Raw genomic sequence first — 27176 nt, 5'->3', positions numbered from 1 at the left:
GTTGAACCTGGGAGGTGGAGATTGCGGTGAGGCAAGATCATGCCACTGCACTACAGCCTGGGCAACAGAGCAAGACTCTGTCTCCAAAAAATAAATAAATAAATAAATAAAATAACAGATATAGAGGGGGAAAGCATTCTCCAATAGCTGAACAGCAGCTATGTAAGTAAATGTGGTAATTTACCTCAGAAATGAAACCATATCTAGAATAGCAATGCAGTGGCAGTCACTATTGATTAAGTTTACAAAATCCACTGTCATTCTTCAAATTTCATCTGTCTTCTGCACAGGCTGAAAAGGTGAGTGAAATGAGGATAGGGTAGGAATCACCACCTCTACAGATTCTACCAAGTCCTTGATGGTGACATTAGTCTCTGCAATCCCTCCAGCAAGATGGTATTGCCTTTAGTTTAAGATTTGGTGGAGGCAGTTATGGTGGCTTCCGCTTGGCCTTTTCTACCCTAATGGTGCTCGTTCCACAGGTCACGGAGCCATTGTGGGGATTCTGCCAGTTGCTGAATATATCTATGCCAATTACGCATGCTGAAGAAGAAAATTACAAGCTCAGGTTGGCCAATTACCAATTCAGGACCTGGTATGAGTCAGAAGACTCTATGGAAACATTTAAGGCACCTTCATCCAGAGAGCAAAGCATGCTGAAAATCACACCCGTGCCTTGATAGCAACAGAACTACAAAGAAGCCTGAATTTGTCACCTTTGCTAGACCTCTTATGCCACCAGAAGGAAGAAATGGGCCCCTGAAACCCGGAATGGTGGTATCTAGGTAGACCTGATGTGATTTCACTGAAACTCCAGGTTCTCCTGAACCCATGGGCCTACAAGAGTATCCCACTATCCCTTACTGGTATACAGCAGCTTCCCCTTTCCCGAAAATTCTGTGTGTTTCAATCAAAGTGGATGCCCTTCAAAATGATATTTGCCCTCCCCAAGATCAGTTCCCACTTCCCCTATGGCTATGAGACCAATAATCAGAGTCAAGTCACAGTGTGGCCTATCTGAGGAAGTATAGGACCTGCAAGGGAAGAAAACAGCAGAACTGCAGGGCCCAGAACCAGGAAAAAATACCCACTGGCAATGGATGCCAAGGGATGAAGGGAGAATATAAGGGGCAGTAAGGAAGAGCTTGTTGATATGAAGGACCTTCCATGGCTCAAGATTCAGCACCTTAGTGAGGGTTCCTGGAATCATCTCAGCTGTGGTGGCTCCTGGAAGCTTGGAAAAACTGGTGGTCCATGTAAATAAAGGTGGGGCATGCTGGAAAGGTCCTGGAACAGAGCGCTGAGGAATTGGCTAAAACACTCACTGTGTAAGACCTGAGAACTCACCGGATGAGCAGACAAAAGAGGGCCCAGGGATTCTCCCTTTTATTAAGTAATATGAAATGAGTTAGCAAGGGAGCCATTGCCACCACTGAGAAGCTCAGTATTGGCTGTTCTGTGGTGCCAGATGGCAGCTCTTATTTACTAAAGGCAAGGTGGGTGGAATGACTGTAATGGGCAACAAGGCTGGGGTGGCCACTGGGAGGATTTGACTCCCAGGGATCTCTCATAATGACAAAAAGGCCCTGGTGTTCCTAAGACAAGAAAGTGGGCAGCCGACAAAGAAATGGCATAGTCAGGTGTGGTGGTGCGTGCCTGTAGTCCCAGCTACTCAGGAGGCTGAGGCAGGAGAATCGCTTGAACCCGCGAGGCGGAGGCTGCAGTGAGCTGAGATCATGCCACTGCACTCCAGCCTGGATGACAGAGTGAGACTCTGTTTCAAAACAAAGAAATGGCAAGTATTTACAAAGTATTTATATGTCCTCCATTAGGCTGGGCACAGTAGCTCATCCCTGTAATCCTGGCACTTTGGGAGGCCAAGGCGGGCGGATAACCTGAGGTCAGGAGTTACAGACCAGCCTGATCAACATGAAGAAACCTGGTCTCTACTAAAACACAAAATTAGCCGGGCATGGTGGTACATGTCTGTAATCCCAGCTACTTGGGAGGCTGAGGCAGGAGAATCACTCAAACCAGGGAAGCGGAGGTTGCAGTGAGCAGAGATTGCGCCACTGTACTCCAGCCTGGGTGACAAGGGTAAACTCCATCTTAAAAAAAAAAAAAAAAAAAAAAAAAAGATATATGTGCTCCAGAGAGCAAGAAGTTAAACCCTGAAAAGGTTCAGAAACCAGCGAAGCTAGTGAAGTATTCAGGTACCAGTGGTATGGAGTTCTGGAGTGCTGTGTCCTGGTAAAGACTAAGAATCTGACTGGTGGAATCAAGGGACTGTCAGACCCACTAAATCCTAAGGTTAGGTGGGCACAGCCTCATTCTGCTGTACAATGGAAGTAGTACATCCAGGATTGGGCTCAGACAGGGCCAAAGGGCACAGTAAGTTATATGCATGGGTGGCCCAGACCCAGGTCACCTGCCTCCTTTGCACCAATCCTTCTCTCTTAGCTTATGGCCTTGTGGGAGTTTCCGTAAGCGCAGATGACAGATGAAGAATCCTGGGCTGCCTCAGATTATGGGCCTTTTTTTTTTTTTGTATAAATAAAGTATTTAAATTTAAAATGATGTAAGTTTTAATCAATCGACCTTTCTATTTTTTCCTCAACTGCTTTAATATTCTGAGGAAAAACTAGACATCAAGAGCTACTTAAGATATAGAAGGCTGGGCACGGTGGCTCACGCCTGCAATCCCAGCACTTTGTGGGGGCTGAGGCAGGTGGATCTCCTGAGGTCAGGCGTTGGAGACCAGCCTGACCAACACGGCGAAACCCCTTCTCTACTGAAAATACAAAAATTACCCGGGCGTGGTGGCACGTGCCTGTAATCCCAGCTACTCAGGAGGCTGAGGCAGGAGAATTGCCTGAACCCGGGAGGTGGAGGTTGCGGTGAGCCGAGATCGCGCCATTGCACTCCAGCCTGGGTAACGAGAACGAAACTCCGTCTTTAAAAAAAAAAAAAAAAAAAAAAGAAGAAGAAGAAGAAGAATCAGGCTGACAATTCCATAAATTAACAAGAGAAACAAACAGACATTGTGTGCCTCTGACACAATAGGAAGTATTCTTGCCACCTATGAAGTTTCCTGCCATTGGAGTGAACTTGAATCTAGTCAAACCTCTAGATCAGCACTGTCAAAATAGAACTTTCTGCAGTGATAGAAATATCTTTGTGTACTGTCCAATACTGTAGTCATTACTCACATGTGATTACTGAGTGCTTGGCTAGGAAGCAAGATCAAGGAACTTTTTAATTTTAGTTAAATTTTAATTAATTTCATTTATTTATTTTTTAAGATAGTATCTCAGCTCACTGCAACCTCTGTTTCCCAGAACAAGCAATACCCCCACCTCAACCTCCCAAGCAGCTAGGATTACAGGCATGAGCCACCAAAACAAACTTTTTTTTGAGACGGAGTCTCACTCTGTCACCCAGGCTGGAGTGCAGTGGCACAATCTCAGCTCATTGCAACTTCTACCTGCTGGGTTCAAGCAATTCTCCTGCCTCAGCCTCCTGAGTAGCTGGGACTATAGGCACGCAACACCATGCCCAGCTAATTTTTTGTATTTTTAGTAAAGACAGAGTTTCATCATGCTGGCCAAGCTGGTCTTGCACTCCTGACCTCCTGATCTGCCCGCCTTGGCCTCCCAAAGTCCTGGGATTACAGGTATGAGCCACCACACACATTTTTAGTAGAGACAGGATTTCACCATGTTGGCCAGGCTGGTCTCTAATTCCTGACCTCAAGTGACTTTGGCCTCCCAAAGTGCTGGGATTGCAGACATGAGCCACTGCATCCAGCTGTCAGTGCATCGCTTGATCTACTAATTTACAGAAAAAAACAGAGGATAAAGGAATATGTTAAATGACAATATGACTCAGAGTAATGTGTAGACCTTGTTTGGATCCTTATTCAAGCAAATCAACTGTAAGAGACAGCTGGGGTATTTGAACTGGATAATTCATAATATTAGAAACATGTATGTGTAGACACACACACATACATATATAAACACGCATACACACCCAAAACATATATATATATATATATATATATATATATATATAGAGAGAGAGAGAGAGAGAGAGAGAGAGAGAGAGATAGAGATGGAGTCTCACTCTGTTGCCTGGGCTGGAGTGCATGGCTCAATCATGGCTCACTGCAACCTCCATCTCCTGGGTTCAAGTGATTCAGCTGCCTCAGCCTCCCAAGTAAGGAGAGAATGCCTTAGTAAATACCTTTATACATAATATAATTATTAATGTCTGATAGTAGTTTTGTAGAATATGTTAAGAAATGAATTTGCACAGTAAGTAGAGCAGACACTTAAATATATATATACAGTACATATAAATGTGTCTTTTCTTTTCTTTTTTTCTTTCTTTTTTTTTTTGTTTGGCCTCCCGAATTCAAGCAATTCTTCTGCCTCAGCCTCCCAAGTAGTTGATATTATAAGAGCCAGCCACTACATCCAGCCAATTTCTGTATTTTTAGTAGAGACAGGTGTTTCACCATGTTGGCCAGGCTGGTCTCAAACTCTTGACCTCGTGATCCACCCGCCTTGGCCTCCCAAAGTGCTGAGATTACAGGCGTGAGTCACCACTCCTGGTGGTTTGGGTTTTTTTGAAACAGGTTTTCACTCTGTTACCCAGGCTAGAGAGTAGTGGTGCGACCATGACTCACTGCCCCCTTGACTTTCCAGGTTTATGGGATCCTTTCACCTGCTTCAGCCTCCTGAGTAGCTGGAACTACAAGCACGTGCTACCACACCCAGCTAATTTTTCCTGTTTTTTGTAGAAACAGGGTCTCACTATGTTGACCAGGCTGCTCTCCAACTCTAACTCCTCTTACCTCAGCTTCCCAAAGTGCTGGGATTACAGGAGTGAGCCACCGTGCCCACATTCACCATTTATATTAAAGTAGAGTTGTAATATATATATATATTGTTCTCCAACTTTGCTTTTTCATTTCATGTGGCTTAGCTATCCTTTCTTTTATTTTTTTGAGATCTTTCCTCTGCCCCTAGGGTTTTAGCGATTTATTTTTTCCATGTGGCTTAGCTTAGAATGTAATATGTAGGGGATCACGGTATTCTTTTTAGAAGTTGCATAGTATTCCATAAAATAAACTGATATATCATGTTTTTAAATACCAAGTTTTATTTTAATCTTCTTTTTTTTTTTTTTTTGAGACAGAGTTTCACTCTTGTTACCCAGGCTGGAGTGCAATGGCACGATCTTGGCTCACCGCACCCTCCGCCTCCTGGGTTCAGGCAATTCTCCTGCCTCAGCTTCCTGAGTAGCTGGGCTTACAGGCACGCGCCACCATGCCCAGCTAATTTTTAGTATTTTTAGTAGAGACGGGGTTTCATCATGTTGACCAGGATGGTCTCGATCTCTTGACGTCATGATCCACCCGCCTCAGCCTCCCAAAGTGCTGGGATTACAGGCTTGAGACACCGCGCCCAGCTAATCTTCATTTTTAAACACATTTTATGACGAAAATTTTCAAACATTAACAAAAATAGAAAGAATCCTGCATGAAAGAAAGAATCCTATGATGAACAACCATATACCCATGACCCAGCTTTAACATTTATCATTATGTAGTCAATCTTATTTCATGTATTCCTTTAAAAAAATTTTTTTTCTCTTTCTGAGGATATGCCAAGTAAATTTCATATATTCCTTTCCATTCTTGTTTCTTCTCCCGTTTTGCTGGATTTTTTTTTTTTTTGAGACGGAGTTTCGTTCTTGTTACCCAGGCTGGAGTGCAATGGCGCGATCTCGGCTCACTGCAACCTCCGCCTCCTGGGCTCAGGCAATTCTCCTGCCTCAGCCTCCTAAGTAGCTGGGATTACAGGCATGCGCCACCACGTCCAGCTAGTTTTTTCTGTATTTTTAGTAGAGATGGGGTTTCACCATGTTGACCATGATGGTCTCGATCTTTCGACCTCGTGATCCACCCGCCTCGGCCTCCCAAAGTGTTGGGATTACAGGCTTGAGCCACCGCGCCCGGCCTGGATTGTTTTTTTTTAAAAATCTCAGATAATGTTGGGCAAGGCTCACGCCTATAAACCCAGCACTTTGGGAGGCTGAGGCGGGTGGATATACTTGAGGTCAGGAGTTGGAGACTAGCCTGGCCAACATGGCAAAATCCTGTCTCCACTAATAATACAAAAATTAGCCAGCCGTGGTGGGGAAGGGGAGCCTATAATCACAGCTACTTAGGAGGCTAAGGCAGGAGAATCACTGGAACCCAGGAGGCAGAGGTTTCAGTGAGCCAACATCATGCCACTGCACTCCAGCCAGGACAACAGCGTGAGATTTGTCTCAAAATAAATAAATAAATAAATAAATAAAATAAAAAATAAAATAAAATATAAAATCCCAGATGTATCATTTCACCTACAAATATTTCAGTATGGATCTTTAAAAGATAACAATGTTTAAGCATAACCACACGCCATTATAGTACAAATCAGTATTTCTTTATTTTATTTTATTTCATTTATTTATTTATTATTTATTTTTTAAGACAGGGTTTCACCATGTTGGTCAGGCTGGTCTTGAACTCCCGACCTCAGGTGATCCACCTGCCTTGGCCTCCAAAGTGCTTGGATTACAGGCATGAGCCACCAGGCCCAGCCACAAATCAGAATTTCAAGTAATTATTGGCTGAGTGTGGTGGCTCATGCCTGTAATCCTAACACTTTTGGAGGCAGAGGCGGGAGGATCACCTGAGGTTAGGAGTTCAAGATCAACCTGGCCAACATGGTGAAACCCCATATCTACTTAAAAAAAAAAAAAAAAAAAAAGCCAGAAACAGTGGTTCATGCCTGTAATCCCAGCACTTTGGGAGGCCAAGGTGAGTGGATCACTTGAGGTGAGGAGTTCAAGACCAGCCTGGCCAATATAGCAAATCCTGTTTCTACTAAATGTACAAAAATTAGGTGGGCATGGTGACAGGCACCTGTAATCCCAGCTACTCGGGAGGCTGAGGCACGAGAATTGCTGGAATTTTCGAGGCAGAGGCTGTAGTGAGCCGAGATCGTGCCACTACACTCCAACCTGGACAACAGAGCAAGACTTTGTTTCAAAAATAATAATAATAATAATAAGCTGGCCAGTTGTGGTGGCTTACACCTGTAATCCCATCACTTTAGGAGGCTGAGATGGGCAGATCATCTGAGGTCAGGAGTTTGAGACCAGCCTGGCCAACATAGTGAAACCCTGCCTCTACTAAAAATACAAAATTAGCCAGTCCTGGTGGCAGTGCACCTGTAGTCCCATATACTGAGGAGGCTGAGGCAGGAGAATTAATTGAGCTTGGGAGGCAGAGGTTGCAGTGAGCTGAGATTAGGTCACTGCACTACAGCCTGGGCGACATAACAAATTTACTCAAAGCTTTATATGACACAGGAACCCTCAGAAAGGAAGACCCCCCCCACCCCAAGGCATTATTTCTTACAGGAAAATTATAGAGACAATTTCAGTGTCCATCAAGGAGGAATGAAGTTAAACATATCCATATTATGCATTAACTGTGGACAAATGTTCAACACATATTTTTTTAAACAATTTTTGTAGGGACAAGATCTTGGTATGCTGTCCAGGTTGGTCGCTAACTCCTGGCCTGAAGGAATCCTTCTTAGCCACCTCAGGTTCTGGGATTATAGGTTCCAGCCACCATGACCAGCCTTATTTTTGAATATAAAATACAAGATGAACAATATGTGAATTACCCACATTAGAAAAATACCAAAGAATCCCAACTATATACTTTCTCTCTCTAACATAAAAATAAGTTTATTTATTTATTTGTTTATTTTTTGAGACGGAGTCTGGCTCTGTCACCCAGGCTGGAGTGCAGTGGTGCAATCTCACTGCAAACTCTGCCCCCAGCGTTCTAGTGATTCTCTTGCTTCAGCCTTCAGAGTAGCTGGGATTAAAGGCACATGCCACCACGCCCGGCTAATTTTGTATTTTTACAAAATAAAGACGGGGTTTCACCATGTTGGCCAGGCTGGTTTCAAACTCCTGACCTCAGGTGATTCATCTGCCTCAGCCTCCCAAAGTGCTCGGAGTATAGTCATGAGGCACTGCACCTGGCAAAAAATAAGTTTAAAATGATACACACAACTATTAGTCGTGCTACCCCTAGGGAATGGGAAAGCAGAGATGGAAAGAGGTGTATTTTCACCTTTTCGTTTTGTAGAGGTCTATACAAAAATTTTTAAATTTTTATTATGAGATGGAGTCTGGCTCTGTTACCCAGGCTGGACCACAGTGGCACAATCTCCGCTCACTATAACCTCCATCTCCTGGGTTCAACAGATTCTCCTGAGGCTTATATAATTTTAATTAAAAAGAGAGTGAGCATCATAACATTTATAAATCTGAGAAACACACCACGTGTTTTGTTTTCTTTCTTTCTTTCTTTCTTTCTTTCTTTCTTTCTTTTATTTATTTTTGGAGACCTCTGCCTCCCGAATTCAAGGAATTCTCCTGCCTCAGCCTCATGAACAGCTGGGACTACAGGTGCGTGCCACACACCCTGCAAATATTTGCATTTTTATTAAAGATGGGGTTTCACTATTTTGGCCAGGATGGTCTCGATCTCTTGACCTCAAGATCCGCCCACCTCAGCCTCCTAAAGTGCTGGGATTATAGGCGTGAGCCTCCGTGCCTAGCCAGTACCGGGCATTTTCTTAACCACTTGATTCTGTGAGCTCGTATCCAGACTATGGGCCTGAAATGTTAAAACCACAAATGTGGCCGGGCACTGTGGCTCACGCCTGTAATCCCAGGACTTTGGGAGGCCAAGGCAGGCGGATCACGAGGTCAGGAGTTCGAGACCATCCCGACTAACACGGTAACACCTCATATTTACTAAAAATACAAAGAAAATTAGCCGGGCGTGGTGGCTCGCGCCTGTAATCCCTGCTACCCGGACGCTGAGGCAGGAGAATCGCTTGAACCTGAGAGGCGGAGGTTGCGGTGAACGGAGATTGCTCCATTGCACTCCAGCCTGGGCGACAGAGCAAGACTCCGTCTCAAAACAAACAAAAAACCGACAATGTATTCATTTATATAGCATTAGCAATGACTCCCATATAGTTCAGGCTCTGTACAGAGCTGCATTCAAATAATCAACGGTCAAGAATCCAGAAAGAGGCCTGGCGGGTAGCTCACGTCTGCAATCTCAAGACTTCGGGAGGCCCAGGCAGACGGATCACCTGAGGTCACGTGTTCGAGGCCAGCCTGGCCCACAAGGAGAAACCCCATTTCTACTAAAAATACAAAAATTAGCCGGGCATGGAGGCACGCGCCTGTAATCCCAGCTACTCGGAAAGCTGAGGCAAGTTAATCGCTTGAACCCGGCAGGAGGAGGTTACGGTGAGCCGAAATCACGCCACTGCACGCCAACTTGGCAACAGAGCAAAACTCCGTCTCAAAAAAAAAAAAAAAAGTAGGGGCATTGCCATTATTTGTATTTCTCATTTCTTTTTTTTTTTAGACGGAGTTTCACTGTCGTTACCCAGGCTGGAGTACAATGGCGCGATCTCGGCTCACCGCAACCTCCGCCTCCTGGGTTCAGGCAATTCTCCTGCCTCAGCCTCCTGAGTAGCTGGGATTACAGGCACACACCACCATGCCCAGCTAATTTTTGTATTTTTAGTAGAGATGGGGTTTCACCATGTTGACCAGGATGGTCTCGATCTCTTGACCTCGTGATCCACCCTCCTCGGCCTCCCAAAGTGCTGGGATTACAGGCTTGAGCCACCGCGCCCAGCCTTTCATTTCTTAAATTTGTTATGTTAAGATTTCAAAAAAAAAAAAAAAAGATTACGGATCTTCAAAAAGCCCCAATGCCCGGGTGTAGCTTAAAATGTTTATTCCCATGCTCGATCCCAAATATTCGAATTAAGCCTTCAGTAGTTGTTACAAGTCACCCGTTTTCTTTCCCGAGGAATGTTTAAGATTAAGACCGGCAGTTAAGTCAGAGCCTGCCCACCCTCCCAGCTGTTACGGCGATGTCCTTGCTCATTTGGAGACTGATTCAGTCCCCTTTTGGCCCCCAAAGTACACGAAGATGAGGATTTTGGAGATGTTTTCTTAGGAAGAACAGAGCTGTGAAAACACAGTTCCGTAGGTCTGGCCAGTAGCTACATCTTTCCATCCCAACAAAGAATAAGCCGCAATTCACTCTCTGGCACCTGAACTTTGGGGTAGCGATTAACTCTGATCCGAAGCCATCAGGCAAGCAAAAAAAATCCTGACGCGATTATGCCTGTTTGGAGGCTTGCGGGGCACTAGGGGCTGGAGAAAGGTGAATCGAGGTGCTCTCCAGCTCATTCCTGCTCTGCTAACCCGCCATGTCTCACATAGCTAAGGGCTGCCGACGCCATTTTGCAGGGTGGGCTGCGCAGACTCTTGGCAGGAGGCCAACGCGCTCGAGCGGGAGAAGACGTGGAAGTGCTGGAGGTGGGGAGCCCGCGCTAAGAGTAAAAAGCACGCGTGCGCACAGGCGACGGCGGCGGAGGGGTGGGGCCGGTGTACGAGTGCGCGTGCTCGTTGGGAGCCCGCGGAGTACCTGGAGGAGGTCGGGGGCGAGGTAGAAAGGAGTGGGGTTGAAAAGCGCTTGCGCAGGAGGGCTACGGTAACGCCAGGGGAGGGCTCCGGAGCACGCGCGAGGAGGCGGGACTTGAGAAGTTCTCGCGAGATCTTCCGTGCTTTATATAAGCGCGGGGCGCTGGCGTCCTTTCCCTGGTGTGAGTCCGTCCTGAGTGGCTGTTCTTTTGAGCAGTCGTCGTTTGTCTCCGTCCGCCTTCTCTTCCACCTAAGTGCGTGTCGCCACCCGATGGAAGATTCGATGGACATGGACATGAGCCCCCTGAGGCCCCAGAACTATCTTTTCGGTAACTGCTGGGGGAAGCTGGAGCGAGGCCGAGCGGGGCCTGTTGGCGGTGAGGGTGGGGGTGGGGGGCGGGAATCTGGCTGCTGCCGGGTCTGGTGGAGACCGCCGGACCGGCTAGAGGCCTGAGCTGGTGGGAAGAGCTGCTGGAGCCCTGTATCTGGAGGGATTGAATTCGGGAGGGAGCCGGTGGCGCGAAGGGGTGAGAAGACGAGCGGGCTGAAGAGCCTGTGGCGTGAGCGGTCCGAGGCCCAGGGCCTAAGGTAAAGTGGAATCGGCCGCCTGAAAGTTCGGCCGTTGCCGGGGATACGCCGCGGAGCTCCGGGCGTGGTTTATTTCCTAACGGTGTTCATTCCTACGCTTCCAGTCCCAGACCCCCGGGCCGGTGGTCCCGGAGGCTGGGTTCACCGGGAAGCATGGGCCTACGTGTGGAAGCGGGGGATAGATGAATAGCCTGGCGTTGCTGTGCTCCTGTCCCCAGGCCTCAGAGTCTGGAGCTGCCGGACCCGGACTTGACTCGCGTGCTTCGGCCGGTTGCTGGGGGAGGGGAGGCGCGGCGTGAGGAGGCCGCAACCGCTGGGAGCACGTGGTTGCCACGTGGTTGGGGGAGGGAGGGGGGTGTGGGCGCTACATCCGGGGCTCACCAGAGTCTTGGCACTCCCGAGCCTGGGCTGCTGTGGTTCACTTGGGAGTGGGAAACGTTCGGAGGCCGGTAGCACCGGGATTCTGGAGGTCTTTGTTCAGTGCTTGCAGCATCCAATGTGAAGGCAGCTCTATTTTTGAGACCCCTTTCTGTCTCTGCGGTAGGTGGAGCTAGCCCCACTTCGCAGATGACGATACTGGTCCCCAGAGAGAAACTCACTTAACGAAGGTTGTACACTTACAGGCAAAGAGACTAAGTCTAAACCACGGCGCTTGACTCCGTAGCGGGTGCTTGGTGAATATTAATGAGGCTTCCGTTTTGGGGGGGAGGTCCTCCCATGCCGCCATTTGTGCGGCATTGACCAAACCGCTTTAATTTAAAAAAACTTGAAGACTGTTCGGTTTGAATCAAATGAAGGCCTAAGACTTAATTCGCAAAATTTTAGGACCACCACCCCGCTCGACTTGGCGGTAGTCATGCCCCAAAAAGGAGAGTCCCACTTGGGTTTTTGATCTCAATCAGCTTAATTGCAGAACCCTAGCCTTTGCGCCATTGAGACTTTGAAGTAAGTGCATATCCTACCTCTAACTTTATCTCGTTCGTTATCCGTACTGACACTTGCTAAATTAAATTTCTGCACATTTGAATATGTATGTATTGGTAACGGTTAGATATTAAATGGAATCATTTAAAATTTTTGTTCTGACAGTATTTTGAAGAATTTGCCCGGGAGTAGACACATCTATCTAAAACATTAAGGCTTTAATTCCTAGCTATTTTGGATAGCTGAGAATTCTGATAAATTTGTATCAGTACTTTCTGGTAACTATTGGAAGCAACCCTCCTTGTCTTAAACATAATTTCTGAATTTAGTTTCAGGCCTATGTCACTTTGTGTTGCTTTAAAGACTAGTGTGTTGACCCCTGTAGGCAAGCTTTGGTTCTTTTACCTTTGTCGTTTATCTTTTGAGATAGTAATCTATTCATATTTGTAACCATTCTCATTTCGAATTTGCCATTTGGGAGTTTAGGTAGATAAATCAGCTGTTTTAAATAGTGGGAAGCTTAACATCGGACATTACGTTTGGTTTTAGATAATTGCTTCAGTTTCAGATATACTAAACCTTTGTTTCTATATGCAGAATGATAATATGGATGAAATATGGTATGATGAGAAAATGGAATTTATAGTCTTCTATGGGTGTTAATTGTAGAGATTTCTGTTCAAGAAATCTAGGAATTGATCATTCTGCTTTGCCCTCTGGTAGCTAAAATAGTGAAAAACTAGTTCGAAAGTAAACCTTGACCTTGTTGGTTACCCACACTTAAGTTTCAGTGTTATTTTTCTCCTTGTTAGAGTTGCTTTTTTCTTCATTTACAGGTTGTGAACTAAAGGCCGACAAAGATTATCACTTTAAGGTGGATAATGATGAAAATGAGCACCAGTTATCTTTAAGAACGGTACTTAAACTTTCAAAATAAACTACTTAACCCTACTTGATTTCAGCCTTTTAGTTTCTATTCATGTGGCTTGAGACTTTTCCTTTGCTGACTGCTTATAAAATACTGTTTCTTACACCTGGGTATTATGTGTACCTCACTGTACATCTATGATAAACAACTTGGCATCTCTACCACTCATTTGGTAACCATGTAAAATCCAATCACACTATTCTTTACTTATATTCTTTAGTTGGATTATAAAGCTCTTGTAAAAGGCAGTCATAATCTTACATGTCTACCAGAGACTAGCCTTCAGCTCAACTTTGAAATTGCTCAGTAAATATTTGTTAGGTCATCTATATTGTGTGTATGCATATTTATGCATTTCTTAAATTTTCTGAATATGAGAAACTGATTTGCCAAGATCAAAAAACTCGAGGAAAACATTGCACAAATTTGTTTTCCAAAGTGATGATGGGAGGTTTATACTTTTTTAAAAAGTTACATACTTTATTGCAACTGCTGGTTCAACAGATGGCTCACATATGCAGTGGTGGTCCCATAAGATTATTACACCCTATTTTTGATGTACCTTTTCTTTGGCTTTTTTTTTTTTTGGAGACAGTTGCTCTGTCACCCAGGCTGGAGTGCAATGGTGTGATCTCTACTCCCTGCAACCTCTGCCTCACGGGTTCAAATGATTTCCCTGCCTCAGCCTTCCAAGTAGCTGGGATTACAGGCATGTGCCACCACGCCTGGCTAATTTTTCTATTCTTAGTAGAGACAAGGTTTCACCATGTTGTCCAGGCTGATCTCGAACTCCTGACTTGGTGATATATATGCCTGTCTCTGCCTCCCAAAGTGCTGGGATTACAGGCGTGAGTCACCATGCCCACCCCTTTCCTATGTTTAGGTGCACAAATAGTATTGTGTTTCGGTTGCTTACAGTAACATACTGTACAGGTTTGTAGCCTAGATGTGTGTAGTAGGCTGTACCATCTAGGTTTGTATAAGCACATGCTTACGATTGTACAAAGATGAAATTGCCTAACAACACATTTCTCAGAACCTAGGCCTGTGGTTAAGTGACGCATGGCTGCATATAATAACATTTGTTGTGGGGGGAGTGTAAAATAGCTGGAACTCAAAAAGTTGAAGTGTTTTTTTTTTTTGTTCACAGGTCAGTTTAGGGGCTGGTGCAAAGGATGAGTTGCACATTGTTGAAGCAGAGGCAATGAATTACGAAGGCAGTCCAATTAAAGTAACACTGGCGACTTTGAAAATGTCTGTGCAGCCAACGGTAAGGGCGCTTACATACTTTGGATATTGTGTTAAGGTTTAATTTTGTTTTAAGGTAGGTTTGGTGTCATTTAGGTTGTGTCAAGGAGATAGAAAGTGGTTGTCTTCTGTCACTGGAGTTGAATGGTCAACTCATGAACATGGAGGTTTCTTCTGCTTGTTTAGTAGAAAAACAGGTTCACTGGTTTGTTGATTGGCTTTATGTGTTTGCCTGTAATATTTATTGTACATTTTCTTTACATGTTTAGTGATGAAAAATTACTTTCTTCTAGGTTTCCCTTGGGGGCTTTGAAATAACACCACCAGTGGTCTTACGATTAAAGTGTGGTTCAGGGCCAGTGCATATCAGTGGACAGCACTTAGTAGGTATGGTATTTTTTATATATTATACTACTTAGTTTATTCTCTTTGATGCAGTTGTTGGTTCCAGTTTGGATTTCTTAAGGCATGGGTTGGCCGGGCGAGGTTGTTTACGCCTATAATCCTAGCACTTCGGGAGGCCGAGTCGCGAGGATCATAAGGTCAGTAGTTCCAGACAAGCCTGGCCAAGATGGTGAAACCCCATCTTCTACTAAAAACACGAGAAAATTAGCTGGGCATGGTGGCACGTGCCTGTAGTTCAGCTACTTGGAGGCTGAGGCAGAAGAATCACCTGAACCCAGGAGGTGGAGATTGCAGTGAGCCAAGATTGCACAATTTCGCTCCAGCCTGGGTGACAAGAGTAAGGTGGGGGGGGGAAGCAATGGGTATAATACTGTCTTCATAATAGGTTCAGTTGTGAATCTAGTAATTTATAATTGGAGAGGACAAATTTTGGGGGGGAAAACAAAATCTTAACTGTCACGCAGGCTGGAATGCAGTGGCACAATCACTGCATTGTCCACCTCCCAGGTTCAAGTGATCCTCCTGCCTTAGCCCTCCCCAGTAGCTGGGACTACCGGCATGTGCCACCATGCCCAACTGTGCTTAAGTTTTAGTAGAAAAGGTTTTGTGGTGTTGGCCAGGCTGATCTTGAACTCCTGGCCTTAATGTCATCTGCCTGCCTTGGCCTCTCAAAATGTTACAGGTGTCAGCCACTATGTCTGGCCTAAATTTTTTTATTTTATAGAGTGTCTCACTCAACAAGGCTGGAGTGCAATGGTGTGATCATAGCTTGCTGTGGCTTTGAACTACTAGTGGGTTCACCCTCACCCTCCAGAATACCTAGAACTACAGGCATGCTTCACCGTACCGGGCTAATTTCGTGTGTGTGTCTGTCTGTCTGCCTGCCTGTGTCCCTGCGCAGATGGGGGTTTCACTGTTTCCCAGCTTGGTCTCTTGGCGTGTGTGTGTGTGTGTGTGTGTGTGTGTGTCTGTGTCTGTCTGTCTGCCTGCCTGCCTGCCTGCGTGTGTCCCTGCACAGATGGGGGTCTCACTGTTTTCCAGCTTGGTCTCTTGGCCTCAAGTGGTCCACCTTGGCCTCCCAAAGTAAGATTCCAGGCCTGAGCCACTGTGCTTAGGTTTCTTGTATTTAAAACCTGGCAATGAACATTAGGCCCCAAAATACTTCTGTTAAAAAGTTCTTTTTCCCATTTGCCCTTTTTTTAATGAATGGAAATCTCAGTTTTAGTTTATTTACTGTATACTGTCAGTGTTCTTTTTGTCTGATTTCTTGCTGATTTGAGGTTTGTAATGTCATATAAATTGTATTTTAGCTGTGGAGGAAGATGCAGAGTCAGAAGATGAGGAGGAGGAGGATGTGAAACTCTTAAGTATGTCTGGAAAGCGATCTGCCCCTGGAGGTGGTAGCAAGGTTCCACAGGTAGAGATGGCAATTTTATTACAGGTTTTGTATCATAGCTTTTAGTATGATGATAAGAGATAAAATCAGCTCTTGTTCATGGTGTGCCTTTTCTTTTAAAAGAAAAAAGTAAAACTTGCTGCTGATGAAGATGATGATGATGAAGATGATGATGATGATGATGAAGAGTAAGTATGATCTAAGAAATGACGTAATTCTGGAATCTTAATGGAAAAAAGGAATTTGACATAGTTGTATGCGTGAGGATTTTAAGAATCATTTACATAAAGCAATCCTGTGTAACAGTTTATAATGAAAGGGCAAGTAGTTATCTGTTGTCAGTTTAAGTTAAATGAGCTGAGTTGAAAGGATATTGGGTCCAAGAGAGCCTTTACAATGCTGTGACTTGTGAATCTTCAGAAGGGTAGATTATAGCATTTGAGAAGTTTGATTATGTCCCTTTGTCCTAAAGAAAATTTAGTGGATATGTTATTATACCCATCAAGTCCGGTATTATTTATCATGTACAGTTAATTAGATTGAGTAGAAAGAATCTGACTAAATAGCTCTGTATTGATTTTACAAGTTGTTACTGAAGGTCGTTTATTCCCCTAAGGATTTTGGTTTGTGGTTTTATGTAGTTGGTTATAGACAAAAATGAGTTTCTAAAAGGGATATTAATAAAATTTTTCTTGGGATTTAGAATATGGTTGGAAACAAGATTTGATGTGTTTATATTAAACAAGATCAAACTATTATAAACACTTACAGGCACACTGTGGTATAAAGTACAGTTTATGATTGGTTTTATGTGTGCCAGCATCAGTAATACATTGAATACTTTGATTTGAGTTCTGAGATTGGTCCATATGCATTTACTGAAAACACTTTCAAAAGTATGACCAGTTGCAGTGGCTCATGCCCATAATTCTGACACTTTGAGATGGGAGGATCTCTTGAGGCCAGCCAGCCTGGTCAGCATAGTGAGACCACCTCCCCAGGTCAAAAGAAAAACAAAAATTCAGAGTACTTGAATGTCAAACTTACAAAGAAACTCAAACTCAAGGCAGTATTTGACTGTTATTTTTTTCGTTTCTTCTTTTTTTGAGATGGGGTGTCTCTTCGTCTCTCATGCTGGAGTGCAGTCGTGTGAGCTCACTGCAACCTCTGCCTCCCAAGTTAAAGTACTTCCCCTGTGCTCAGCCTCTGGAGCAGCTGGGACTATGCACAAGCCACCATGCCCAGCTAATTTTTTTTGAGACGGAGTATCCCAGGCTGGAGTGCAGTGGCGTGATCTCACCACTACCTCTGCCTCCTGGGTTCAAGCGGTCTGCTCCTTTAGTCTCAAGTAGCTGGGATTACAGGCGCCCACTACCACACCCAGCAAATTTTTACATTTTTAGTAGAGACTCAAAAATGGGTACAATTCATGATGTGTTTGTTTTTCTGTGTCCGAATTGGGTGTTGATAGGAATGAAAAGTGTACATAATATCAAGGTCCAAATCATCTAAGTCTTTATTTTTTTTGAGATGGAGTTTTGCTCATTGCCCAAGCTGGAGTGCAATGGTGTGATCTCAGCTCACTGCAACCTCTGCCTCCAGAGTAGCTGGGATTACAGGCAGGCACCACCACTCCCGGCTAATTTGGCTGATTTCTTGTATTTTTAGTAGAAATGCTGTTTCACTATGTTAGCTGGGCGGGTCTTGAACTCCTGATGTCGGGTGATCTGCATGCCTCAGCCTTCTCAAGTGCTGGGGTAATAGACATGAGCCACTGCACTGGCAGCAACAAGTCTTAAGATAACTTAAGTGGTTAAGATGGCAATGAAAATGCAAAGAGGTGCATGAAGGTTTAATCTAACCCTTTGAACCCACAGATAAAAGGGGAACTCAGTGATGTGTTGTGAATGGAAAGGGTATGGTGTGGGCTTAGTTGACTCTACTGTTGATTTAAGCAAGAAAACCTATGTAATATGTATACTGCTGATGTATACTATACACAGATGTATGTAATATATATTGATGTGTGGCTTTTTTTGGAGGGGGGTGTGGGGGAGTCTTGCTCTGTAGCCCAGGCTGGAGTGCCATCTTCGCTCACTGCAACCTCCGCCTCCTGGGTCCGGGTTCCAGCAATTATCCTGCCTCAGCCTCCCGAGTAGCTGGGATTACAGACACATGCTACCATGCCCAGCTAATTTTTGTATTTTCAGTAGAGGTTGGGGTCATGTTTGCCAGGCTGGTTTTGAACTACTGACCTCGTGATCTGCCTGCCTCAGCCTCTCAAAAAGTGCTGTGATTACAGGCATAGCCACAGTGCCTGTCCCCTTTGGAGGTTTTATAGCTGATTTTTTTTTTTTTTAATAAGTCAAGTTTGAGTTCTCTAGCTTTGTGTTTTCAAGATTGCGTTTGTTCTCTTTGGCTCCCTTAAGTGCCTGTTGTTTTCGTGTTTTGAAATAGGGTCTTGCTTTGTCACCCAGGCTGGAGTGCGGTGGTGCAGTTATAAACAACTCACTGCCTCAAGCAGATCTTCCTGCCTTAGCTTTTTCAAGTGGCTGGGACTACAGGCACATACCAGTACGCCCTGCTAATTATATATGTTTTTAAAATTTTTTAAGAGATAGGGTTCTTCTTATGTGTCGCCTAGACTAGTCTCAGACTAGAATGATCCTCTCACCTCAGCCTCCCAAAGTGTTAGGATTATAGATATGAGACACTGTGCCAACTCTTGGATTTGTATATAAATTTTAGGATGTGTTCGTACAGAGAAACCAGCTTAGGGAGTCTTCTAAGGATTGTATTTAATCTGTATGTTTGGGGAGTGTTGCCATTTGGCAGTATCTGAACATGGAACGTTTCTATTTAGGTCTTCAATTTTTTTTAATACAAGTGTACAGTTTAATGTAACTAAATATACATTAAGTATACATACATTGTACAGCAGTATTATAGTATGTGTTCATACAAAACAACTCATTGAGCAACTTCATTTCCCAGTACCTAACGACCACAATTACACTTTCTCTTTCTTTGAGTTTGACTACTTTTATGGATAATATAATGAATAGGATCATACAGTGTTTGTTCTTTCGTGGCTGGCTTATTTTACTTTGTTCAAGGTTCAGTCGTGTTGCAGCATGTGAGAGGATTTTCATTGTACATACATAATACATTTCATTATGTAGCTGTTCAACACTTGGGTTGCTTTCACCGGTCGGCTGTTGTGAACAATGCTGCAGTGAACATGGGTGCACAAAAAATCACTTCAAGGTCCTGCTTTCAGTGCTTTTGTACACTCCCAAATTTTGGAAGTGCTTAACTTAATGTCTTGACATTTTTATTTGTAGTGATGATGATGATGATTTCGATGATGAGGAAACTGAAGAAAAAGTGCCAGTGAAGAAAGTGAGTGTGATATAATGCTACCAGGTTGTTAAACTAACGATAGAAATAGTAGTTTTTTAATGCTATTCGTGTTTTTTAGTTAAGGAAAGTTGGTGAGAGGAGATCATCTATCTCAAACTGAAATTTAGAGGACTAAAGAAAACTTAAAATGGGGAATGGTCTGTTTTCTTTATCCATGTGGCCTTCCCCCCCGCCCCCCCATTTGTTAGTTTTGTGCAGCCTTTTGCTCAAGTGGTTGCTGCTTTTAAGTTTTTTGTTTTTGAGATGGAGTTTTGCTCTGTCGCCCAGGCTGGAGTGCAGCGGCACAATCTTGGCTCAACCTCAACCTCTGCCTCCCAGGTTCAAGCGATTATCCTGCCTCGGCTTCCTGAGTAGCTGGGATTATAGGCACATGCCACCATACCTGGCCTGTGGTTGCTGGTTTTCTTACATGGTTTGGACAGTTTGTTTGCACTGATGTTGGGGGCAGAGACAGTGATTAAGATTAATTTCTAATTGCAGTCTATACGCGATACTCCAGCCAAAAATGCACAAAAGTCAAATCAGAATGGAAAAGACTCAAAACCATCATCAACACCAAGATCAAAAGTAAGTGGCAACATTTACACATATGTGTCTCATCGATCTAGTTGGTGAAATCTGTGGAAGAATCTAGTGTGTCTGAAATTTGATAGACCTTTATAGAACCCTTGTAATTGGTGTTTTAAAGTTAAAATCAGCTTGTTGCATGTTGTAGGTACACACAGACATGAATATACTAAATGTAATGTGCTACTGGGGTTCTGTGTGGTGGCAGGAGCCAATAGAATTTTTTTTGAGTGTCACTCAGGCTGTAGTAGAGTGGCATGATCTCAGCCTACTGCAGCCTTCACCTCCCAGGTTCAAGCGATTGTCCTGCCTCCCAAGTAGCTGGGACTACAGACATGCACCACCATGCCCAGCTAATTGTAGTTTTTGTAGAGGTGGGGTTTCACTATACTATGGCCAGGCTGGTCTTGAACTCCTGACCTCAGGTGATCTGCCCTGCCCTCTCAGTGTTGGGAAAGTGTAAGCCACTGTGCCTGGCCTGAATTTTATATATATATATATATGTAGTGACATCAACAGTTGTTTACTATAAGGAATCCTTGTTGAAAAGTATGTCTGAGTAGAGCAGAAGTTCTCAACCTTGGTTGCATATCAGATTGAAGCAGAACGTTTAGGCCCAGAAAGGGTTTGGTGGTCTTGTTCCTGGCCCTACCCGCTGCCCTGCAAACAAATGGAATTTGAACCAAAAAAAAAAGTTTAAAAGAACCCCAGTATTATTACTTAAGGAGATTATCGGAAAAAATGGTCTGGGGTGGGCCCCAGGCATCAGACTACAATGACTTTATTGCTTTCATCTTTGAAAGTAAGGTCTTCTGATCTCATATTTTAAAACTGACTTGATATTGTGCATAAAACCAAACTCTCAAGTTATTGTTTATTTTTTTCTTAAAGAAGTGGGCGTCCTTACTCTTGCCCAGGTTGGACAGTACGGTACAGTGGTATGATCATAGCTCATGACATCCTCCAGCTGCTGGGCTTAAGCAGTCCTCCTACCTCAGCCTCCAGAATAGCTGGGATTATAAGAATGCCTAGCTAATCATCTTACTCCTTCCTTAAAAGACTGATTTTAAAAACAAATTAATTGTATGGCATGAATTTATTTAATAATTCCTGTTGTATAATTACTTTTATAAGGGAATTTTGTTAAAAATATTTGAGGAAATCCAGTTTGGGTGGGTTTTAATTAGGGGTCGTATTTTTACTACCTTTTGGAAATTCATTTCTTTTTTTCAGGGACAAGAATCCTTCAAAAAACAGGAAAAAACTCCTAAAACACCAAAAGGACCTAGTTCTGTAGAGGACATTAAAGCAAAAATGCAAGCAAGTATAGAAAAAGTGAGTAAAAGTATCTTAAACTTTGTTTCCCTTGTCAAATTGTACATGCCTGGTTTGCATAGAGTTGAATGTTTGTTTTGGTTTGGTTTGGTTTACTCTTATGTTACCCGTTCGTGGTATAAATGTTTTCAAAAATGAATTCTAAAGCATAATTGTGTCTGTGGTGATTTTTGCATATGTGAGATTAAATATGCCTTATTTTCCATTATAAAAGGAACATAGTGCACTGGTGGCAAGGAACATTCTGACCTTCCATGTTAAATCAGTGAGAGCCCTTTCCTTTGCCAATTCTTCTGGTTGTAAGATACCCTAGAGAACCAGCAGAGGGCGTGTGAGACTTCGTTAAAATTACAAACAGCTGGAAAAGTAAAGTTGGCTGTTGCTTGGTATTATAGTTAAATATTCGTGATTGACTCTAGTCAGAAATATTTTTCAGCAGATTGAGACATTTCTGTTTGCCCTTTACACCGTACACTGAGTTATCACTAGTTAATATATGTAGTAATACCTAGGTTTTGTGAATGACCAGTCTTAAATCTAGTTTCCTTTTGTCTTAAATAATGGAAATTTGGGAAGAGGATTAAGTCTCCTGTCTGCTTGACTGGGGGATTTGAGTAGGCTGTAGAATAAATGTTTTAAATGTCTTGGAAGCGCATTTAAGAGAAGCTTTAATTCTGAGTAATACTTTAGACCCCAACTGTTGAAAACAAATGTGGGATGGTGAAGACAAATGGCCAACTCATTTCCCCATGTTTTTCTTGTGCTCTATAGGTTTTTCGTGGCTTCAGTAGATTCCTTGCACAGTGATAAGTCAACTGGAAAAAAATTTTAGAGCTGTAATATACTTCTTGTTTTTATTTACACTGTAAACTCTAGCCTTCCCGGTTATCACTGATTTTTGTCCCTTGGATACAATGCTAAAATGACATCTTTTAGATGCCCCTCCCCTCCATTTTAATATGGTCCTATCTCCTTGGTTTAATTGCAGGCGCCTTGAACAGTCCTGGGCACTACTGGTAAATTAAGCCCAAAGATGGGGAGAAAGGAAAAGGAGAGACAAATATAGTCCATTCTGAGTGTCATCAACAATCCAGACTGAAGTCTTCTATTTTAATCTCAATCCCCTTTTCTGATTTGCCACCCATGCCTCTTCAGGCTGGAAACAGTCTCACACTCTTGGTTCCCTAAAGCACTTTGTTTTGACTGCTGTGACTCAGTGAACCTTGCGTTTTGCTTTCTATTACTTGTGTGCATTTGCCATGTTTTAAATCCTTTGTATCTCCTTAGCTGCTCAATAAATATTTGAATCAAGAATGTATGTGACAATAATTTTGAAATGGAAATTGTTAATGATGAGGTTTATTTTACCTGGGTTACTGGAGGCAGTTAAGTTTCTTAATTGCTATACTTGATTCTGCCAAGGTCCCTTGGACATTTGAAAACCCTTTGACTCCTTTAAAAATTCATAAAAGATAACTTACAGGGAAAGCTACTCCAACGTAGTGATGAATTTAAACATTTCAAGATATTTGCTATAGTAAGTAATGTGTTGAAATTTTGGTGACAGTCACAGGTAATGCCAATACTCTTGTAGTTTCTTGCCTACATCCATAATTTGAAGGACATGGTAAGTATTGATTAGTGAAGTGTAATTACTGTAAATTTTTTCCTCCATTCAACTTTTTATTTCTTTAATTGATCATCGGATTAGTGTTGTGCTGAACCAAAGTTTGTGTTCAATAAATGTTTATTTATTAAAATAACACTTGACATGGTTCTCCAAATGGGTGTAGTGGTTGTATTCTGGATGATAAAACTGACTTGTTAGCTAATGCAGATAAGCAACCAAGTTGCCATGTTTGTGTGTCTCTAGAATCTCAAGTGTAGCTTACATTTTACATTTTTGGGGAAGCTGTCTGGGAAGATTTGAGCCTCTGGCAAATCTGTTTGAATTAGAGGTACTAACCATGCTGCCAATTAGGGCTTTCTGGCCTTGAGAAAGACACTGAGTATTCTTGGAAAGTTGAGGTGGAAAGGAATGAGCTGATCCGTGTAATATAGGGTGCAGATCATAGAGCGATGTTCTAAATGTGTATCTCATTGTATTCCTCTACTTAGCTGTGATAATCCTTTTGTCTCAATAGGGTGGTTCTCTTCCCAAAGTGGAAGCCAAGTTCATCAATTATGTGAAGAATTGCTTCCGGATGACTGACCAGGAGGTAACTGGATTTCCTGGGGACATGATCACATCTAAGTTTTTTTTGTGATTTATGATTATTCTGCCTTCACTCTGGGTCCTTAAAAGGTTCTTAACCACAGATGATAATACTTGACATTAAATATATGAGAACTCTTAAAAGAATACAGTTGGCAGGCTGAGAAGATAACTTTAGGGTATTTTTCCCAGCTTTCATAGAGTTGGTAAATTATTTTGGTTATTGAATTCAGTTTTACTTTTTTGGTACTATGTTGGCTAAGGAAATTGCTGTGGTTTTCCTTGCTGCTCCATTTGGCTGCTTGGGGCAGTCTGGTCTTTGCTTTTTTGGGAGTTGGTAGAGATTTTTTCTTCGTGGATCTTATGGGAAATGTTTTTTGCCAAAATCATCCTGACATGAAATCTGGAAGCAAGACACCAAATTGTGGTTACTACTAGATACATAAGCTTGAGTTAGCTGTTAAATTTTACAGTTACTACATGTGAAAGTATTTTTGTCAACATAGAGTATGCATTTTTTTCTCTTAACGGTTGACTCACAGGTGTAAGGAAAATGTAAAAGTGATTAAATAGGGATGTGTAAGGTATTGCATGTAGAGAACAGATGATGCATTTAATGGTTTTTACGTTTCCTGTATTCAGCTTTTTTCAAAAAATTAGGAAAATTTGGCAATTAGCTGTTTTTTTTCTGCCATAGTATTTAGCACTTCAGTTTACCTAATGACAACAGTACTTGAATTTATTTTCAGGTTCATGAAACCCTGATGGGGTTCATTTTAACTTTGTGAAAGTTGCAGTGATGGGCTGTAAGATGATCAGATACAGTCTGTTTTTTTCTCTACATTTAAATCCCAAAATGTTAGTGTGGGTTTTGGGAGTTTATTTGGAATAATAAACATTAATCGAGCATAAGTGATTTTGAAGCTCTGCATTATGTAACTGGTTATTCAATATCGAAAATAGTGGAAAATCAGATAAAAAACTAGCATGTACTAACAGCTAAGCATAGATGTATTCAACTACTGCCAAGAAAAGTGATAAATTTAATTAAGTCATGGTGATCTTCTGTATTTTATAGCAAAGTTTTGTAGCTGTTAAATTACTGAACCAGAACTTCTCTCAGAAGTATTTTCTTTTTAAAAAGTATTTTTGGCCAGATTGGTCGTGAACTCCTGGCCTCAAGTAATTCTCCCATCTTGGCCTCCCAAAGTGGTAAGATTATAGGCACAAGCCACCTTGCCCAGCATACCAGAAGTATTTTTTTTGCTCTAGAATTTAAAGTGTTCTCAAGGGTCAGGATGAAATTCTTGCAGTAAATAGTAAGTGTTTAATAACTTGAACTTACTATTATAGAGATTATCAAAACTAAATTTCTCCTGTTTTTATGGCATAGAGCTGCAATGTACAAACAATTAGAATTTATATTTGGCTGGGCGCGGTGGCTTAAGCCTGTAATCCCAGCACTTTGGGAGGCCGAGGCGGGTGGATCACGAGGTCGAGAGATCGAGACCATCCTGGTCAACAAGGTGAAACCCCGTCTCTACTAAAAATACAAAAAGTTAGCTGGGCATGGTGGTGCGTGCCTGTAATCCCAGCTACTTAGGAGGCTGAGGCAGGAGAATTGCCTGAGCCCAGGAGGCGGAGGTTGCGGTGAGCCGAGATCGCGCCATTGCACTCCAGCCTGGGTAACGAGCGAAACTCCGTCTCAAAAAAAAAAAAAAAAAAAAAAATTATATTTGAACCTGATACGAATAGAAGATTTCTGACTGGGCATGGTAGCTCACACTTAACAATCCCAGCACTTTGGGTGGCAACATGGCAAAACTCCCTTATCTACTAAAAATACTAAATTTAGCTGTGTGTGGTGGCATGTACCTGTAATCCCAGTTACTCAAGAGGCTGAGGCAGGAGAATCGCTTGAACCTGGGAGGCAGAGGTTGCAGTGAGCCGAGAACATGCCACTGTACTTTAGCCTGGGAGGCAGAGTGAATTCTATCTCAAAAAAAAAAAAAAATTTTTTTTCTATGATATTTAATATTGGCACTTAGTATTCCGTTACCTTGCATTTGAAACCCGTTGCTGTGAAACAGTGATAGCTGAGAGAATCCTGAGTCATTTCACTTGAGGTTCTTGGTGAACTTCTGGCCTTTTCTTTACAACAGCCTTACCCCGTTGGCCAGGCTGGTCTTCAAACTCCTGACATCAGGTCATCCACTGCCTTGGCCAAGTGCTGGGATTACAGGTGTAAGCCACGGTGCTTTTTTGTGTGTGTGGATATCATCTGTCTGTAGTGTGATCTTGGCTAAACTGCAACCTCTGTGTCTTGGGCTCAGGTTATCTATCCTCCCACTTCAGCCTCCCGAGTAGCTGTGCCTCCTATAGTTGCACACCACTGTGCCCGGCTAGTTTTTGATTTTAGTACACAAGGTTTCACCATGTTGACCAGGCTGGTCTCAAACTCCTGAGCTGAAGTGTTCTGCCCACCTCAGCCTCCCAAAGTGCAGGGATTTACAGGCATGAACCACCATGCCTGGCCTCCGCATATAGTTTTCTAAATGTACACTTGCATAGGCAATCCAGAATAAGTTCTGTAACTTTATTTGCTAAATCTGGCCAACTCTAAAGCTGATCTCAAGATAGATGAAGTTGGAAGTAACATTGGCCACATAGGTCTCTGTCCTTTCTTTAGTAAATAACATTATTTCCTTAGTAAATAATGTTAAACTGTTAGATATTTATTAGTATATTGATCATATTTTTATGACTGGTCAAAGGGTTTAAATCAGATGACTGATTACATCCGAGTACAAATTTTCTTGGAGTCATTTCTTTAGAGTTAACCTGTTTGGTGGTAGAATGAAAATAGATGTTGAACTATGCAGAGACATTTAATTTATTGATGTCTGTGAAGTGTTGTGGTTCCTTAACCACATTTCTTTTTTTTTTTTTTTTTTTTTTTCCAGGCTATTCAAGATCTCTGGCAGTGGAGGAAGTCTCTTTAAGAAAATAGTTTAAACAATTTGTTAAAAATTTTCCGTCTTATTTCATTTCTGTAACAGTTGCTATCTGGCTGTCCTTTTTATAATGCAGAGTGAGAATTTTCCCTACCGTGTTTGATAAATGTTGTCCAGATACCATTGCCAAGAATGTGTTGTCCAAAATGCCTGTAGTTTTTAAAGATGGAACTCCACCCTTTGCTTGGTTTTAAGTATGTATGGAATGTTATGATAGGACACAGTAGTGGTGGTCAGACATGGAAATGGTGGGGAGACAAAAATATACATGTGAAATAAAACTCAGTATTTTAATAAAGTAGCATAGTGTCTGTTGACTTATTTAACTGCTTTATACTTGGTCACAGAAATGATTTATGTAGTTAAGAATGGCAAATCGTATAAAATTCTATGAGAACATCCCTGCCTTCCCCTTCAATAGTTCCTCCTGGAGCTAACCACTTTTTCTTCATAAGGGTTCAGTGCTGTGTTCCCTCTTTGTGATGATAGTTAACAATTAAAACTATGCAACATATTTCCAAATGTTCCATTAGA

The 27176-nt window shown here is 42.7% G+C and overlaps 1 protein-coding gene across 1 annotated transcript; it reads left to right on the top strand.

Annotated features, from left to right (window-relative positions):
- Positions 1-10739: 10739 nt before the first annotated feature.
- On the top strand, positions 10740-26963 carry NPM1 (nucleophosmin 1). The gene is given in 11 exon segments (XM_003936154.4): positions 10740-10928; positions 12948-13027; positions 14190-14309; positions 14581-14674; positions 16003-16109; positions 16212-16276; positions 19433-19490; positions 19992-20078; positions 21312-21413; positions 23558-23632; positions 26592-26963. Coding segments are annotated over 11 exon segments (939 nt in total). The 5' UTR covers positions 10740-10870; the 3' UTR covers positions 26685-26963.
- The last annotated feature ends 213 nt before the right edge of the window (positions 26964-27176 follow it).

Source organism: Saimiri boliviensis, chromosome 20, assembly GCF_048565385.1.
Source record: "Saimiri boliviensis isolate mSaiBol1 chromosome 20, mSaiBol1.pri, whole genome shotgun sequence".
NCBI lineage: Eukaryota > Metazoa > Chordata > Mammalia > Primates > Cebidae > Saimiri > Saimiri boliviensis.
Note: the sequence above shows the minus strand (reverse complement) of the source record. Positions and strands in the feature narration are given on the sequence as shown.